This window comes from Centroberyx gerrardi, chromosome 8 (assembly GCF_048128805.1).
Source record: "Centroberyx gerrardi isolate f3 chromosome 8, fCenGer3.hap1.cur.20231027, whole genome shotgun sequence".
NCBI lineage: Eukaryota > Metazoa > Chordata > Actinopteri > Beryciformes > Berycidae > Centroberyx > Centroberyx gerrardi.
In genome coordinates this window covers 29,931,113-29,950,574 of record NC_136004.1, presented here as the reverse complement: position 1 = coordinate 29,950,574, position 19,462 = coordinate 29,931,113, and the positions used below count along the sequence as shown (strand labels likewise).

Sequence of the window (19,462 nt, the reverse complement as noted above, 5' to 3'; positions counted from 1 at the left end):
ATCAAGTAGCCAAGCGTAGACATACCGTTTAATGCAAATTAATATATACACTGGTTTTAATACAGTTTGGGCCTGTAGCCTAATCTGCACCCTCCCCATAACGAGCTGCGTCAAGCCACCCACACTTAGCCATAATAAATCAGGAAGCTAAGCGATTTTGCCTTCAAAATAAAAGCGTGAATATGTCACTAGGGAGAATGATGCATGAAGTCAGTATAGAGAACAACAACAATATCAAAATAGAAACAAAAATAGATACTATAAGGATTATACTGTATTAGGCCTATTATGCATATTTCCTGATGAAAGAATGTCCAATGGATGATTAAATTTAACTTCTTAAAATTCATCTTTAAAGGCTTGCTTTTATTTAATGACTTTAATTATTGTTTTAGACTTCCCTTTTTGTGACACTTGCCTAAATAAAGATTATTATCACATTCTTATTAGTATTACTATCTACAATAGTCGATTTTAACACATAGCTGTGGCACAATTGTTCCAGAGTAAGATACGTACTGAAATGCCTAAGTCTGTAACACATATAGGCTTATAGATATTTCCCACTCAAACATAAACATACCAGGCAACTTGGGAGGATGTCCATTGTCTTGTAAAAGTCTATTTTAAACCATGGCAGTGGCTCAATTTTTCCTCAAGGGAATAAGGCTTTTATTTTTTGAAATTGTAACCGGAAGCAGTATGTCTTCATTCTGTCAGGCTTGACACTGGTTATATACCGCTGTTGTTGCCTGTAATATGCGCGTAGCGGGATCAATATGGTGACAATGTAGGCTCGGTGCAGGCCGCTGGTGTGGCGACACTGAACCGAGTCCGGTTCCCCATGCATGAACAATAACTGTGTCTTTAAATCCTTTATTTCAATCCACTGTTTTCTAGTAACAGTCCACGGCCTTTTAACCCACAGAATAGATGAAAGACCGATGATGTGTCAAACGATTCCCAGCCTTTGTGCCACTGCGATAAAAAAAACATACCACCACCCAGACTAACGATATCTGCCCTCCAAATATCATCTCAGAAAACAGATCACACAAAATAACATTCGGTTTCAAATATTTGACGACCAGGGAATATAGAGAGGGGAAAAAATGAAGTATGCGGTTGAAATGTGAGGTTGCGTCTCTCCCGTTATGACCGAGGCATCATTTTTCAGCCTCCGACGCGATGCTGGGAAAAGCAAATTCTCTTCTTTGCTCCGTCTGTTCTCATCTGACTCGGACAAATCCACATGAAAAGCCAAATAAAAAAAAGAAAGCTCACCTTCACGCAGCTTGTCCGCGGTGTTTTCGAGTCAAAGCGTGTGCGGCTGTCATCTGTTGTGTATAACAAGGCGGATAGTCCTTGACGTTTGGGATATTGTGTTGTGCTCGCGACTGCAGGGCAGACAGCGGCATTGCATCGCAGGATGGGCTGGGCCGCTGCTGTACGTCAGCCTGAGGTCACTGCTCGGTCCCAGGCTGGAGGGTTTAACTCTGGATGGGATGTGTGTCAAGGAGGAGGAAATGTGCTCATTGTAATCTCAGCAAGTCATCTAAGGGTCCAGTTTTGCCTCATGGAAAAGCTCATTGGAGATCTAAATCTAGGAATATTGGCTGGAATGCAGTGTCAAAGGGTGTCCTCCTAAACTAGACACGCAGATGGGTTAAAATGACAGATCCTGGAGTGTATTGCTTCTCATTTGAGGTCTTGGAAATAAAATCCCTCCATCCAGACAGAAGGTTTCTTCCAGTCTCCTTCTCCTGAATTATTTTCTGCACTTTTCTTGCAAATTTCCTGACAGATCTTGTGATAAATTCAGATAAAAATGTCCTTGTTTGTGATTTTAATGGTTCCTATACACCAACATACTGGCAAACCTGATGATGCCCTCAAAAAAATGAATTTTATCTCTCTAACAGAGTCTGCTGGGTTCAGTCGGACCCACATCAACACCTTAGATTTTGTTTTGATATTCCAAGACCAAACCATCTCTGCCGACCATTTTCATCTCTTTTTTTATGCTTTTTGTATGCTTTATGCTTGACTCAACTTCATCACAAAAAAGCTCCCTCTGTTACCTGAGCAATCCTGCTGTTAATAAACCAGTCAACAGTTTATCACAGTATATTAGATTCGGTGAAACTTTAATTATCCCTGTGGGGAAAATGAATCATTGCTGCAGCAGAGAATGGTCTATAGATAAAAATAGAGCAGATGATTGAAGAAAACATAACAATTCATTGCAACAAAAGAACATACTGAGGTTCATAAAAAAATACATTTAAAAAAATGAGAGTAAATCACTTAAATGTAATTTTCACCACAACAATTTTAAATCAATTTGTTGATAACTTTAAGGACATGATTTGTCCCACTTCTCAAAAATGAGTGAGAAACAAAGATGAAGATACAGCATCTTCTTTGACAGAATTAAAGGTTGGAAGCCAACGTGAAAATGTGCATCACTTGCTGTTCACATTATCAGGTGGATGCAGATGGAAGAACATGCTGTATGTACAGAAATGTGAATTGTGAGCTATTCAGACCACACTCAACCCTGTTTCCCATCTTTTATCATTAAAATGCACCTTGGTTCTCACACTGGCTGTAAACAAGCCACTTGGAAAATCAGAGCACAAGACGCATACAGCGAAGGTAGACGTGCATCAACCAGCCTGAAAGATGGCATTAACTATTATAATCAGTCTGTAGCTGTGAGATCAAGTCTGTGTACCTCTCCAGTTTTAAACAATGAAAAACTGTGACTAAATCAGAATCTGTCACTTCCTTTGGAATTCATCACTTTAGCTGGGAAGCTTTTATTACACTTTCCATTGAGGAAGTATAGAAAACATGAGATTACAGTTATCCAGTGCAGCACCATCTGCTGACAAACCTGTAACCTCGACCCGGTCAGATCAGGAAGTCTCACAGGTTTTAATCCCAATCCACTGCAGGAATCCTCTGCCTACTCTTTTTTTTGACCGCTTCCACACCAAATTACTGAAATAATTACTACCTGCCTGAGGCCCATACCCACTTACTGCTGTAAATAATTGGCTCTCCTCTGGCGCTGTTACTGATTCATTCAAAGTAACAGTTAGCAGTTATCCAACGTCATCCCTGAAGATCTGAAAGTGTACAGTTTTCTCCCTCGCATTAATACTAGGAAAAGTCGCAGCAGAGTAGTTTGCTTACTTTCTTAATTCACACAATATCTGTGACCTCCTCCAGTCTGGCCTCAGACAGCACAGCTGTAGTCAAACACATGACCTGCTGTCAGCCGCCAACCTGAGCTCGTTCTCTCTTGATGTAAGCACAGCCTCCCGTTCTGTTAATCATGACTTGGATTATTCCGAAAATCTCACTGGCCATCTGCCGTTTGACACTTCACTTCGTTTTTAGCAGTAAGATTGAGCTAGTTTTCCTCAGTTTCTCATTGTAACCCATCTATTCTACCCTAATATGCACACAAGACTACCAACTTCCTTTGTAAATGTACAAAGGAGTTTCACTATAGAATGAGATATCTACAGTTGAAAACAAAAAACACAAATACATCTTACCCATAGAATATTATTGCTTGCAAAAATTAAGTTAGAATAGAATAGCAGTGGATTTATTTTATTTTTTTTAGGATGTGATCATCTCTTTTCATACAATATTGTAATGCAATGCAATGTAAGTAATAACCTTTAGATCAACAGAAATATATTAATTATTATATTATATTCATTGTTATATTATCTTCAATTATCTGCTCTATTTTTTTTAATCTATATACTATTCTCTGATGCAGCAATGATTAATTTTGCCCACTGGTCTCCATTGTAGTGCACTGACTGTGATTCCTGGGGGTGCGAGCAAAAAAAAGTATTGAAAGTTGCATGTGTACGTCATCATCTTTTTAATCATAGGATTGGCCAGGCTTCAGGTTATAACAACTAAATTATCAAATAGAAATAGTAATAGTAATATAACATTGGATGGGGTCATGAAAACCTATGCATGAATCAGTGGGATTGAGACAAAAATTGTTCCCACAATAAATAGCTTGGTTTTGCTTTTGTCCCTTGTATAAGATGAGCTCCATCTACTGGTTATGTTCTGTTGTTGCATAGACAAGTAAATGTCAAAGTTATAGAAGAACACCTTCTCCATAGTTCTCCAAGGCTGCTGTTGTAATGCATGTAAAGCATGTAAGATGCATGATGGAGGACTTCATGACCACCATCCAAACTGTTTTCAATGGCCGGATAGAAAATGTTCTCTGTGAAACTGCAAGGGTCCATATTGTAGAAACTCAACCAGTAACCATTTGATTACTACTGCCCAAAACATCGTAAATATTAAAATTAATTAAATATTTCCAATCTTTGGACTTCTGTAGTAGAGTTATTTTGTCAAATATGGATAGCTGATAGGGCCTTAACCCCAGAAAGTATGGTCAGCACTTCTGAAAAAAGCACAAGAAAGGTCAAAATTATGCTTATTGGAAACAGTGTTATTCATTTGAGATTAATGTTGTCTCTCGTGTGTGTGTGTGTGTGTGTGTGTGTGTGTGTGTGTGTGTGCGCGCGCATGTGCGTGTGTGTCCTATCAGTCAAATGGTTCTGCCACTAGATGGCATTACCTGCATTAAAATCAAGGCTGACTTGACACTGGGCAGCCAACACTTGAATAATACTGTGATAGAGCTACAGTAAATTGTTGGTGATGAAAAATAACTGTAACCAACCAGAGATGGGTAATGAATAATCACCAACAGCTTACTCTGTCGTATTTAGTTTTAGTTTTTAGATATTAGATATTTAGTGAGATTTTTAGGTCCAAGTGCAGACAGGTCAAATAGGCCCAGCAGTTCCAAATAATGAAGGGTGTTTGTCGTCAGGGAGTGCCAGGAGGATTTACTGCATCAGAAACTTCATACAGTGTCGGGTAAGTTGACCCTATCTGAACTGCACACTAAATGCAGGGGTGTTCTTAACATTACGACTGCCTGAAGGCCTCAAATGAGACAAGAATAGCACAAATATTAACTTATTTTAAATCAATTTAAAGGAAATGTACTTATTGAAAAACATATAGTGGTAGTGGGCTATTCCACCTACATTCTAGTGCAATATCTTTGAAAGCTTTTTTTCATCAAAGAATCAACTGCTGCTAGCAGTATTACCACTACCTCCAAGCTCAATGAGCTCTAGTGAAGCAAACATCCAGCAACTGATGCTCAGAGCCAAGGGCAAGTAAACATTAGAAATGGTAGTAATAATGATGAAGATGAGGATGATGATGACCAGAATCAGAACATGGTGAGTGACACCATGTTAGTATCATTCTTTTCTCACTCAGGAGAGATCAGCGTCTCTTGCCATGGAACACCAACACTCGCATGCAAACTTTGCTCAACCCCAACTTGAAGGTAATGTATAGAAAGGATGGACTGAAAAGGGTGAAGGTTGGGATTCAGGAGGCCCCATGCTCGCCGTCGTCTAGGGTCCCCAAAACACTAAGTCCGCCTCTGTTGACGGTTATACTCATGTGGCATCAGTGCAGCATAACCAACAGGCCACCCTGCTGCCCACTTCCACTATGAACTCAATAGGCTATCGCAAGCATAGCAGCATCTATTTACTCATCATGAAGTATCAACATTTGCTTGCCAAAATATTGTTGAGTTAGAGAAGAGGAATTCCCTGACTGACCCAAGCATGTGATGGGGGTGGGGCGGGGTTTTTGTCATGTATTTTATCATGTACCTTATGTGCTTTTATCATGTTTTTATGTTATATTATGTTCGTGGTCCCTGTTGTTAATGTTCTGTTATGAGCACACCGAGACAAATTCCTTACAACTAAGGTTGTATGGCAATAAAGTATTGAATCTTGAATTGAACCCAAAACATCTAAGACACACTGGCTCCAAGGGGGTGTTATTTTTCTCATTTCATCCCTCTCTGATTTTGCCAAAATCCCTGTGGTTTTTGGCAGTCTCAAAAGAGATGCATATGATCTTCTATCGTCAGTTTTACCAAGCAGTTGGCCACTTTACAAGACTGTGTTTTGATTATTCTAAGCTGGATGTCTCTCAATGTCTTACACCTGAATACAGATAAGTCTAAAGTTATCATTGTTATTGAGTCAACTACTGCTGGTCCAAGATTACTAAATTGTACTTTAGATTATTGTGTGATTGCTGAGTCAACAGCAATCACAGGTATAATATTCTCGCTCTTTATTATTCCGTACGTTTTTTGGCACATACTTTCGCCTAGAGACTCCGTTCAAACATTAAACTGTTCAGCTTCATTAGGAATGGTGTGCTATTACTTTTCTCAGTGATCTGACTTTTACTTTGTAAGATATTCTACTTTTTTCTACTTTTTTTTATAATGGGAGTCTATGGGCGGAATGTTCAAACCATGCCCTCTTTGAACTCTAACTACTCCTTCATACTTTAAGCTAGAAACTCCATTCAAACTTTAAACGGGTCACCACTTTTAGTACTTTATCACTTTAATTGTGTGATTGCTGAGTCAGCAATCACAGGTATAATATTTGTGTGATTGCTGAGTCAGCAATCACAGGTATAATATTCTCGCTCTTTATTATTATTCCGTACGTTTTTTGCCGAGTTTCAACTCCTTCATACTTTCACCTAGAGACTTTGTTCAAACTTTACAATGTTCATCTTCATTAGGAATGGCGTGCTATTACTTTTCTCAGTGATCTGACTTTTACTTTATTGGATATTCTACTTTTTTCTACTTTTTTTTATAATGGGAGTCTATGGGCGGAATGTTCAAACCATGCCCTCTTTGAACTCTAACTACTCCTTCATACTTTAAGCTAGAAACTCCATTCAAACTTTAAACGGGTCACCACTTTTAGTACTTTATCACTTTAATTCAGCTTTTTGATATCTTTTGTACTTTTTGAGTAATCACAGTTTTAATTTGTTTTAGTTTTTTCAACCTTTATAATGAGACTCTATGGAGCTACGCTAGAGCATGTGATGTCATCACTCACTCTAGCAGACTCTACAGACTGTAGAGGCTGTGATTTTTACTAAATATTCAATTTTCTTAAACTGTCATGATTCCCACAACTTTCACACTACATCCACATATTAGATATCAAACTGTTCTGCTACTTCTTCTGCCACTCACAATGTCAATATCTAACTCATAGCTTTTATACTTTTTGAGTTAGGGACGTTTGTGCAACACTAGTGCAAAACTGTGCTTTACAGTACTTTTCTCTCCTTTGAACAGCCTTGTCTTTGACACATTTTTAAACTGTCACTATTCCCACAATTTTCACACTACATACATATATTTTACATCAAACTCTTTGGCTATTTCTTCTGTCACTCACAATCTAAATATCTAAGTGATAGCACTTGTAGTTTTTGAGTTAGGGACGTTTGTTCAACACTACTGCTTTACAGTAATTTTGCCTACTTTAAACAGCTTTTTCTTTTTACACTTGCAGTATTTAAACTGTAGTACTTCCCACAATTTTCACACTACATACACATATTATATATCAAACTCTTCACATACTTCTTATCTCTCTCACAATGCAAATATCTAAGTGATGGGATTTGTAGTTTTTGAGATATGGATGTTTGTTCGACACCAGTGCTTTTCCGTGTGTGCCTTTTTTGAACAGATTTTGTCTTTTAACCTTCAATCACTTCCACAACTTTAACATTACATACATATGTTATATATTAAACTCTTCATCTATCCTTTGTTCTTATTTATTTCTTATTCTTGTTTCTTACAGTTTCTTACTGTTTCTTACAGGTCTGAGATATCAAACAACCTTGAAGCAGAGCCATCTTTCCTGAGAGGGAACAGCCACCCAGCATCCTCCCCTGCTCTCTCCTGACTTCCTGAAGCACACTTCAATTTTCTTCTGCTGCTCCTCTGCGACAGAGTTACTCACCAAGCTAAGAGACTTATATAGACTGAGGAGTTACCACACCAAAGGGCCACTACTGCACCTTCTCAATATCAGGAGGCCAACATATAATTGACTTTCAGTAGCTGTTGAATGACTGTTGAAAGACTACTCTGTTCCAATATCTGACTACTGATAGAAGTTTATACCAAATGACTGGAGAAAGCCAATGATTTACTTGTAACACCTTGTGGCTTCTATGCCTAATCTGTATCCCGCAATAGGCGAGTATGGCAGGCTGGTTAGCCAATGACGGGTAAGATCCCACCTGAAAACTCGGGACAACCTAAGGCAGGCACAGTCACATCTCAAAATCCAATTTAACAAAATGAGAAACTGACTTTGATATTGACAATCATACATCACAAGTTTTTGGTTTTGTCCCAGGATTGAGAAACAAAATATGGGGATAATAGTTTGTCACAAGACAATATGAGAAATTTCTCAGTGTAACATTTTGTAGCTGAAACTTTTTAAAATTTGCATCTGATTGCGGCTTACCATGATGGTTTTGAGTCCTATTCTGAAAAGCCTGGTGCCAATCCACTGAGTAGTTCAGGATACCAGCCTGACGACAGTGGCTCTGATGAATCCTTAAGCACCTTCCAGCCACTTACTGCTAATTATGGATCAAATTCGGGTTCTATCAATAGTTACGGCCCCAGTGACTTCCTGAGTAGTTTGTCAAATGACAACATAGCTGTTGCTAAGTCCAGCTTTGGAAGTGATGGCTTCTCTGCTCAAAATGGAATGGATTCCCTTAAAAGTTCTGGATACTTTGCCCAGTCAGGTTCTTATCCTAGTTGGGATGGTGGATACAACCAAGGGGGAAATGTTGCCACATACCAACGCCAGCAGGTACCTAGCCACCAGCCCATGCCCCAGCCTCAGGTGCCTAGCTACCGGCCAAAGCCCCAGCCTCAGGTACCTAGCTACCTAGTTTAGATATTAAGGTTGGGGCTTTTATTTTGAAGGAGTCTTTCCGGAAAACGGAAAAATCTGTATAGTAGATCGTGAAGTGTGTCCGCATGGCACGATGTCTGCCTAACGTTAGAAAATGCTGGCTATTTTGTTTGTTTAGCACCTGGCTGATAAAGGCACAAGGTTTGTCATCATTTCGTTTCATGTGGTGTTTAATGTTTAGTCATGTTGTGGTGCTTTTTTTTTTATAGTTTTGCTGAGTTTTATGCTAGTGCGTTTAGGCTAGCAAGGCTGCTATATTAGCTCAATTCAAGGCAATGCTGTCGGTCTTAAAGGGCATTTATCTCGGTAGAGTTTGCTTGCTAGTATAAAGAAATGCAGCATTTGTGTGTTTTGCAGTAACTGCAATATATAAGGTTAAAGCTGCATATGTGACATAAAAATGACTTAATATTTCATTTTAAGTTAAATATGCTTACCTATAGCACTCTATCAGAGGTTGTCACTAAGCTAACGGGTTAAAAATGTGATATTTCATGATTGGAATATAAACTGATTTGTTTTTAGTCAGGTTAATAATACATGATTTTCGTTTTGTTGAATATTGTAAGGCTATAGTGCAATAAGCCTATCATCAGAATGTGAAAAGATGGTAATACTTGTATTTTTGTTTCCTTTCGTAGCTGTTACGGTGTGTTCAAGGGGTGTTCACGGTTTTCATGGAGCTACAGTGTCTTCTATTTGCTCAAAAATAAACACTTTGTGAACCATCAGTTTAAGAGTTAGACCATCATTCAGCTGGGGATGCTACAGTGATGGTCTTGTGGAAAAATAAAATACATTTTTGTTTCTACTTGGAGTGTGGGACCTCACTTTCTACTGCATTCTTAGCTAGCAAATACTGAGGAGGCCATGTGATCCATGACTAGAACCTGCTCTATTGGGCCAACTAACAGCTTCAATATGTCATTTGCTGATGGGGATGCCACTGAATTTCAGTTATACCCTGGCATAGTTGGGTCTGCAACTGAAGATCATAGTGGGTCTCAGCTGCCTTCACAACAGGAGGATGCTGTAAAACGAGCACATCCTTTGCACACAAATATTCTTGGGACATGAGAGCTAAAATAAAGGTCAATAGTACATTGAAACTAAGCAAGAAACTTTTTTTTTAAGCTTTGTTTGACATTAGTGCACTATAATCACCACTTGAGTGTTGGGCTAGTTTTTGGTGCGGCTTGCTTAAGAACAACCTTGACTTGGTTATGGAATTGTCTAATACTGCTTTTCATATCACATGGTAATGAAACTGGATATGAACTTCCTCGTGAAGTGTGGCTTCCAGGTTGACTTTGGTAACTTTTAATTAAAAACTAGTGAACAACTCCTGTATCCTAAATGCTTGCAGTATAGCATGTCTCTGTACTCAGTTGTGAAAGTTGGTTTAAATTATTTTTTTTCCTCCTATGGTGTGACTATCTACTCGGAAAGTTGTATCCCACTAAAATTACTGGATTGCTAAATTTTTCACGAGGTCCAAAAGGCCCTGTACCGACCAAGGAGGTTTTACCGACAGACCGTCTCCACCTGTACCTAAACCTCAGAGCGTGATGACGTAGGCGCATACCTATTCGCGTCTCTGCCTCGACAACCAGCTGATCCGCGCTAGGTAGCTCTGACGCTGCCTTCAGGTGTCCTCTCGTAAACTCCTACTTCCCAATTTAGCACTCGTACGACTTGTTGCACATTAAGTGGTCGGAAGAAATAACAAAACGGACCCTGTAGCAAACATTTATTTTTGGTTTTATTTTAAATAGTAGTTTTGTGCTGCAGCACAGTCAAGAGAAGATATATAGAGTGAAAATAGAATCAACAAAGCTAATTATTTACTTCAAATGCTAGATAAAATGCATCACTTCTTGAAAAATAAAAATAGCCTACATCACATTTAGACCAGGGATAAGCAACCACGTAACAGGTGATTTCACTTATTAGCACACCTTCAACCAGAGAGGAGGAACTAATCAGTGAAATCTACTGCTGTAGTCCTTGGTTGGAATGAAAACAAACATACACTATGGGAGTAACCCTAATCAACAAGGTTGCCTATTGTCATAGCAAATCCTGTCTCTCCAAGTCGTATTCTTTGTTGGGCCGTTCATGCAGGGGCATCAATTCAATAAATCCTAAAGGAATGGCATCTGATATCATGTGCCACCAAAACTTTTGACTACATTCATGGGGAAAGTGGTGGCAATTAGTACTCATAAGACTAGATAGTAGGCTATTAGCTATTTGGTCCTTGTTATTTTTAGATTTGGCTTATAAATTACTTACTTAATTTAGCCTACTTAACTTAGCCTAGTTAAAGTCAAAAGAAGCTGAAGAACGGGATGGCGTCTTGTTATTACAGCTTGGAAGTGTCTTGTTGGAATGCCCACATCGAAAATAATTTTAATTTATGAATTTAAAATCACCATGAACAAACTACAGCAGATAGGCCTATCGCTCGTTTATCATAGAGTCGATGATATTATTGTGAATATGACTGATGATTTTGATCTGGACTGCCATCATTGGGGGATTCGCTTCCATATTTTCCACCTGTGTTGACACACTTCTGCAATTCGTGATGCCAAGTGGGAATATAAGAGCCGACTAAAAATCCCAGTACCACTAGGAGGCTGATCTGAACATTTTTTCCTGTCTGCGTTCGTATTTTCGTTAAATCTGACGTGACATGAATGTGGCATTATGTCATACCGCGCTGACACCTAGGCTATGTGTTCATGTGCGCTCAAGTCTTAACTGCCATATTTCCGACAGCACCTGAAGGCAGCATAAGAGCCGCCCCGTTTTACCGGATTTCAGCCTGTAGTTCTCTGCTGGTGACAGTCATCTCCAGCCCCCCCCAGGAGCCCCTGGGTTGCCTACCTGAGCTCACATCTGTAGTTTTCTTTGACGGCGTGATGAAGTGGAGACTAAACGACATTTTGAAGTAGTCTACATGACTGCTGTGCAACAGGCAGCCGGGCAGCGAACTCACTGAAGGCGCACCGCTTTAGGAGGAACTGTTGCACGAAATCCCGCTGCGATGTCTCTGCTGTGTGTCAGAGGTAAGGTCCCTCTTCTGCTGGAGTTTGTCCCAATTAAAGTAATAATGATGATAATGAAAAGATAATTAAATAAACCGGTTGCCTAACTAGGACTTGAGGGTTTGCTGAATTTGCCCTTAAGAAAAAGAGCTATAATCCTATAATATATTTTAGGGTACTGTAGCCTACAATTATCACAGCAAAACTATTAGTTCCTACAAAAATATTATAGGGATATTATAGGAATACCATAGATTGTACTATAATGTCACTATAAATTAACCATTGAGTATTACTGACACTATAATTCCCTAGAGGAATGATATTATAGTGATTGTGGAATCTCATTTGCCCTGGTCGACCACTAATTGCGCACAAACTTGCGTGCTTGTGAATGAACTGTGTATCCAGAGCAGACTGGTGTTATGCACTATAGACTTTTGAGGTTTTCATGTGAATATGCTTAGGATGCTTTATAAGGAAACACGCACTGTGCGTCTGTTCTCTCATTCTCCGTCGTTCATATGTGTGACAGGTGTAATTACTGACAAACCACAAATGTAGCTCACATAATGCCTTTTGCCACTAATATAATATCCCCTGAATATTGTATTCAGTGGCCTCGGTGGGGTTAAGATCAAGTTGGATATTCTGTTGAATTCGGTTTTATTCCTAGGCTACATGTAGGCTAACAAGTGGCTGGTATGGTCAACTTCACAGACAGCTAAAGACCTGTATCGGTATGAAAAGTGATGAACAAAGACAGCTGAGATGGTGACCACAGCTGTAGCAAAGACTAAAACAAGGATTATTACCTGTGGGTGTACGTACAAAGAGCATTGTCAACATCTGAAAATGTGTATTTGAATGCACCTGCTATAGAGTTAGACCATGCATCGATTTATATCAGAATGATATTGGACTTTTATTAAATATTTGATATTGACGAGGCATGTTGTCCACTGCTGATATGATGGAGGTTCCTGACCTCATAACAACAGTCTGTAAAACCTGCAGTGATATTTTATCTTCTTTGCACATTTTATTTGTTGGTTTAATTGTTAAGTAATGTTTTTGTAAAGTCATTCTTCAGGTAAAGGCCTAATCTATCCCCGAGTTTCTATGCCACTGAAAATAATTTCTTCTTAAGTGACCTGCCAGGTATAAGAAATGTTCAAGTTAATTTATTTCTATAGCCCTTTATCACAAGCCTGTCTCAAAGGACTTTACAGAGCATGAACCTGACGAGATCTAACTGATCAACATGCAATTGTAGAACAGAATGATGCAAGACAAATATAAGGAAGCAGAACAAAGCGCAAGACACACAAAAGCATGTTTTAGCAACACATAGCAAGCCATAGCCTATACCTGGCAAAAAAACCTTATCGTATGACCATGGTATGACCTGCGACAAAGGTCCTGGGCCGAATTCAAACCCAGGACGTCAGGTTTACATGGTATATATGCGCCTTTGACCACTGAGCCACCGGGAAGTCCTCCCACAGAAACTCCTGCCGAGGTGCCCTTGAGCAAGTCACTTCATCTGCAGTTGTTCCAGTGGTGCTGGTCAGTGGCCAACAGCAGGAGACTGTGGTTGCGTTGGGCAGCTCAGAGGTGTGACTGTGTGTGTGTGTGTGTGTGTGTGTGTGTGTGTAACTGAAAGAATGAGGAGCGAAGTGTTGCTGAAAAAAGGCTCAGTCAACTTTTCCTGGATAATTAAAGGTTAATGAAAGGATGCACGCTATAATGCCACCAGTTTACTTAAAATTTTGGCTCTTTTCCAGATTACAAATTGCTCTTCTTTCATAGAAGTGTTGATTGATTTTCACAACATCAAACTATTGTCTGCCTATCTCTGACTCTCAGCCTCTGGCGTATTGTTTCTCACAGATCGTTTTTGACCATTTCTCATCATGGGTGTGAGTGCTGCCTGAGGCTGGAAAGCCCACTACCAAACTCCTCTATTACTGAATGATGAGATGGAGGGTGGGAGTGGTGGGGTGGTGGGTGGGTGGGGTGGGGTGGGTGGGGTGGGGTGGGTGGGGGGAATGGGGTGGTTTGGAGCGCAGCTGGGTCGTGGTGGGCTCTGCCAAGTAGAATTATAAAAAAAGACCATACTGTTTCATAGGTTGAAGAGAGTTTGGGAGAGTATTGCTTATGTTCACCAGCATTGATGGAACTTTCTGTGAATCATATGGAGAACATATGTGAATATTTCAGGGTGGGTTCTCCTTAAAGATTGTTTTTTTGGGGAACTTGTTGTATTGTATCAACTTTATAGCTGCTTTGGGTCAAACAGTTTTGGGCAGAAGTGGAAGTTCATGTTCAGAAGTTGGCACCCATGTGTTTCAATGATACTGAAGACACTTTAGAGAACTTGTGTGAGACAGAGAAGTGCATTTTTGTGTTAGAAGTTCATTAAAATATTTGATGAATTGTTGTCTTACTAAGAGGTAATTCTTCATCCCCTCATCCACATCTGAGCTAATGCTGCAAAGATGACAAAATATCATATTTGACGTAAGTGAAGTGACTGCCTTTTTTCCCTGGTATGGCAGATGTGCTCCGCCTGATTAAAGGAAAGGAACCCAGCCTTTCCATCTCAATGGAGGAAATGCACACAAACCAGTTTTATCAGGGAAGAGTGACTTCCTTGTTCCTTGAGAGCTGCGATGCTTTTTCCGAAGCCTTTTTCCTCATTCCTCCTTCCTCGTTCCTTGTTCTGTCAAGGGCCCTTTGAGCCACCATGTCGGCAAGCCGAGGCAGAGGGTGGAGTGACTGCCTGTGAAATGAAAAGCTGAGGATGGGAGGACACAGTCACTGACAGCTTAGTCAGTACCCACACTCAGCTATTTCTGGATGGCAATTAGCAGCGGAATAAATGCATAATGGTATTGCATCATTTGCTGAGTGTTCAGTCAGGCTACTGTATAGGAAATTTAAGGTTTTCTTTCTAAAATCCTATATATCCATTTTTAAAACAAAAGATTGTTGCGCAATATTTCAAAACCACATGTTGCTATTTTGTAAGTTAATTGAGATAGCTATTAACTTATTCAGTTATAGTCATAGTCCTATCCCATAGGGGCTTTTTTTTTAATTCAAGCAATCACTTAGGTGTCAAATTGTGGAATGAAACTCTTGAGTTGATTGTACTGGAACCCTGGATGAAGCAAACATTACATTTCCATTTACACATTTAGCTGATTCGCTTATGCCGAATGACTTAAAAGAGTGCAACTAGCATCTATTAGTAAGGAGTGCAAGGGTCCAAGCTACAGTGCCTTGTTAATATTCCTGTGACTATAAAATGACCCTGGAAGAGGGAAGTGCACAACGAAGAGCTAAGGAGACAGGTAGAAGGGAGAGAATTTTGAAGAGCAATTAGACTGAGTGGAGGAGAGGGGCTGTGGTTCAGTAGGGAGAGGATGACGTGAGGTACTCAGTTTCCGGCCTCTGATGGAGGATGACCGAGGCCAGTCCACGATTGGGGACCAGGAAGGAGGAGACTCAAGGCCGGGTTCGGGGAAGGGAGCGTTAAGTGGCTGGTAGTGGCAAGAGTGACCCAAGAGTCTCTACAGCAGCTGATTTCACTGATTAGTACCTGCTCTGTTGTTGAAGGTGTGTTAATCAGAGAAATATGGTTAGAATGGAGACCTGGTCCAAACAGCGCTATAGTACAGAACTGGTTGAAACAGCTGGGAAAATGAATACCTGTGCGTCTTATTCAAATTCTAGGATAAACACTGAAAATTGAAATGTAATTCTTCGGCATGAAATGATATAATGATATTTAAAGATATTGAATGTTGTTGTTACAGCATTCAAGAAATAATTTTCTGCAATAATGTGGGATTATTGGAAGATAAATTCCTGAAGGGGGACGTTTTGTCATGTGTTTTTTTGTGTATCTCCTTTACTATGTAAAGCATCTTTGAGTATTAGAAAAGCACTATACAAAAACAATCTGTTATTATTATTATTTCTACCATCCAGTAGTGTAGTGATTGCAGCGATGGATTCAATCCCCCTGTCCCTTGTGCCGCTCAGTACAGAAATTAGAGGTTGAATTTCGAGTTTTTTTATGCTATGATTCATAGAGGTAATAATTTAAAGTATTTTATAGGCCACCAGATGATATAGGTGAGGATAGTAGGTGAGGCCAGACCAGCCCAGACCAGGTCAGCAAACACACACGGAGAGTGTGTTCAAATGACAGAGACAAGTAGAGCTTCAGCGGCCCGTCTGGGAAGAGGGGGTGGGGATAGAGGGGGAATAATCCCCTGGCCATCTGCTGCTGTTGCTGTTGTCCTGTTTGTGTATGTGTGCGTGTGTGTATGTATGTGTGTGTGTGTGTGTGTGTGTGTGTGTGTGTGTGTGCATATTGGGCTGTCTCTCATGTGGGACAGGGTCTACCTACTTTTCATTCCCTCACACTCTTGATATTGCTGCTCCCTGCTAACGGCCTCGCTTGCCTCTCACACCTCTCTTTACACTTCATCTTTACTGCTGGACACTTGTCTCAGCTTGCCCCTTTTCTTTAGCAGTGCTCAGAGAAACCCATTCATAGCCAGTTTTGAAAAAAACAAAAACAAATGAAGAGACCGATTAAAGAGAGATGCTTTCAGACAGGCACAAATGATTGTTTATTTCTCTCTGCACAGTGAAAAGCTCCATCAGCTCTCGTCTGTGTGCTGTCCATGGTGCTGAACTTAGCTGTACATGTAATATGAGTAATTGTACATAGATGTGCTGTTGGGATTATCAAATATACAACTTTCCCACCAGGAAGTATCACTTGCATATCCTCCCTAATCCGGGAAGTCTGGGAAATCTGAGTTGTAGTTGCTTTCGCCAACATGGATGACAATGTAATAGTGCCCTAGATAGTTAACTGCTTACTTGAGCTTTAGCTTGATTAATCACCTCATGCATGGCCTTTCCTCATCATTCTTCAGGTACTGGTAACAACTCTGTTGATGAGCAGCAAGACACAAGTCAGATGCTCCGTCACCTCCATGTTTGTTTTTATTTCAGACCAAAAAGCACATGAACACGCGCAAGTCAGGCGTCCAACTGTCACATCTCAGAGAAAAGTGCACTGACTGATAATGAGTTTGATATTGCCTCACCCCGCCACTGATTATTTAATGTAATAATAACATCATACTTTATTGATCCTCACAGGGAAATTTCCCTTTCCGCTTGCCCCCTCCTCTACAAGGAGGTCAGAGGTCAGGTTCAGCTACAGAGCAGCTTCTCTGCAGCTGGAAGGGATTCAGTGTCTCGCTCAAAGACACTTCAGCAGAGAGGATGATTGCTGACACAGGGGCTTAAATCATGATCCTTCAATTGTAGGGCAGTTTCCCTACTACTCACTGCAAATCAACAGCGGCAGTTTGTAGTCCATAGTGCAGATATTGTCATCCAGCCTATCTTGTTTAAACGGCAGTCTTCTCCCAGCATGCCTTGTTCCTTGTGTCAAAATTCCAATGCTGACACACCAGCTACATTTTAATCTGCCTTTTATATTCAGTATGATTCATGCAGGTCTTTGTTGTCCATTGTATATTGCAGTGGAGATGTCTCTGATCCATTAAGCTTAATTGTAAGGGACTGGTAGTGTATCCACACAAGCCATGTGGGATATTAAAGAGGATTGTGATATAATAATCACCTGACCCCAGCTGACCCACCGACCAGGAGCTTTAAAGTGATGGTTCACCTAAATATCAGCTTTATTTTTTGTGGATTGGTTTTGATTTGTGTGAAGATTCATGTGCGTTTAATGTAGAAAAGTTCATGTTAAAGTTCAAGACTTTATTTTGCCTAATTAGAAATGTTGTTTGCAACAAGGTGTAAAACAATATAATGTATACTGGCAATAAACAAAATATACAGAAACATACAAGACATTTAAATGAACAATAGAAGAGCAGAAAAATTGAACAACCAGGGAAGTTGGAGGACGTGGTGCAGAGTTTGTCTGTTATAAAGATTTACACTTCTTGGAGAGACTGAATGTAATGTAATGTCATGGAGATTTGAGAATATAGTTGTGTATAAAGCTGATATATTGATGCAGCCTCTATCGATCGTTCATCATTGATCGTTCATAAAGTGCCGCCTGAAATGATTTCAGTTCCTATTCTCGGTATCTAGTGTAGCTTCCTCCTGCCACATTGTTGGCATTTTGGATGTGAGTCAAGAGCCTGTAGTCAGCTCCACCAATCAGAAGTAATGTAACACTAGCCTGTAGTCAGCTCCACCAATCAGAAGTAATGTAACACTAGCCTGTAGTCAGCTCCACCAATCAGAAGTAATGTAACACTAGCCTGTAGTCAGCTGCACCAATCAGAAGTAATGTAACACTAGCCTGTGGTCAGCTCCACCAATCAGAAGTAATGTAACACTAGCCTGTGGTCAGCTCCACCAATCAGAAGTAATGTAACACTAGCCTGTAGTCAGCTCCACCAATCAGAAGTAATGTAACACTAGCCTGTAGTCAGCTGCACGATTCACAGTGTGTCCGTGGTTCCATAAAACGTTTGAGTCTTTAAATAAATTACCTAAATTTAAGGCCTTAAAGTGTTAAACTGTTTTAAATACAGTAATTATAGGTCTGTTTTTTGGCACCATACATGACAATTAGTAGTACTATAAGCATCCTGTTTGCTTTACTAAATAGAATTGAACTTCATGTCCCTTCACAATTTAATTTCCCGTTGTCCTTTTTCCTATCCTGCCCATTATTATTGTTTCACAACTTTGATAAGCGATATTCAGTCGAAAATAGTCTGGTTTCGCCAGCTTTGTTTCTTTATTTTGGTTTTTTAATTGGTCTTAAATTAAATTCCTGGTGGCATTAAATGGGTCTTAAAAGTCCTCAATCTGGCTGTCTGAAACCTGCAGATATCCTGAATCAGAAGTAACATATTAACAGTCAGAGTCAATCCCGGCTCAACTGGCTCGGTCCAAGATGGACGCATGCCAGCAACAATTACTGAATTATGGTCTACTGCCCAATTTTGACTCATTAGATTATTTAATTGAGACAATGAATCATAAATCCCTAAATAGGATCTAAACTATATATTATAGCAGAGTTTTAGAAATTACAACCCAGATCATTAACTAATTTGTGGTTTTAATAGCATTAGATTTGCCACGATTGCAGTATTGTACCCCTTGGCTTGAAAACACGCCCCTCTTCCTGATGGCCTGGTGTGAACACTCAGAGGGGCCGCAGCCTCCCGTAGAGCCGCCAGGATGGGGGATGATTACCCATGATGCAGGTTTCAGGCTAATAGGGTTACATCATCATTTTTTCTGTTATATGTACCACGGTCTGGGAACTCGACAACAAACAGCAGGGTACCACCAGTGTGTGTGTGTGTGTGTATGTGTGTGTGTGTGTGTTTACCCTTTATTTTGTACAGGGAGAGTTGACTGAGCATGCATCCTGTTTTACAA

The 19,462-nt window shown here is 40.0% G+C and overlaps 2 protein-coding genes across 2 annotated transcripts in view; one reads left to right on the top strand and one right to left on the bottom strand.

Moving 5' to 3' along the window:
- rusc2 (RUN and SH3 domain containing 2) overlaps positions 1 to 1,377 on the bottom strand; it is a 41,442-nt gene extending 40,065 nt beyond the window's left edge. Inside the window, exon 1 of the mRNA XM_078285326.1 lies at positions 1,285 to 1,377. The gene's annotated coding sequence lies outside the window, so the exon portion shown is untranslated. The remainder of the gene's footprint in view (positions 1 to 1,284) is intronic.
- Positions 1,378 to 11,868: 10,491 nt separating this feature from the next.
- LOC139915138 (protein unc-13 homolog B-like) overlaps positions 11,869 to 19,462 on the top strand; it is a 188,117-nt gene continuing 180,523 nt past the window's right edge. Inside the window, exon 1 of the mRNA XM_078285327.1 lies at positions 11,869 to 12,007. Coding sequence (XP_078141453.1) covers positions 11,986 to 12,007 — 22 coding nt within the window. The 5' untranslated portion in view covers positions 11,869 to 11,985. The remainder of the gene's footprint in view (positions 12,008 to 19,462) is intronic.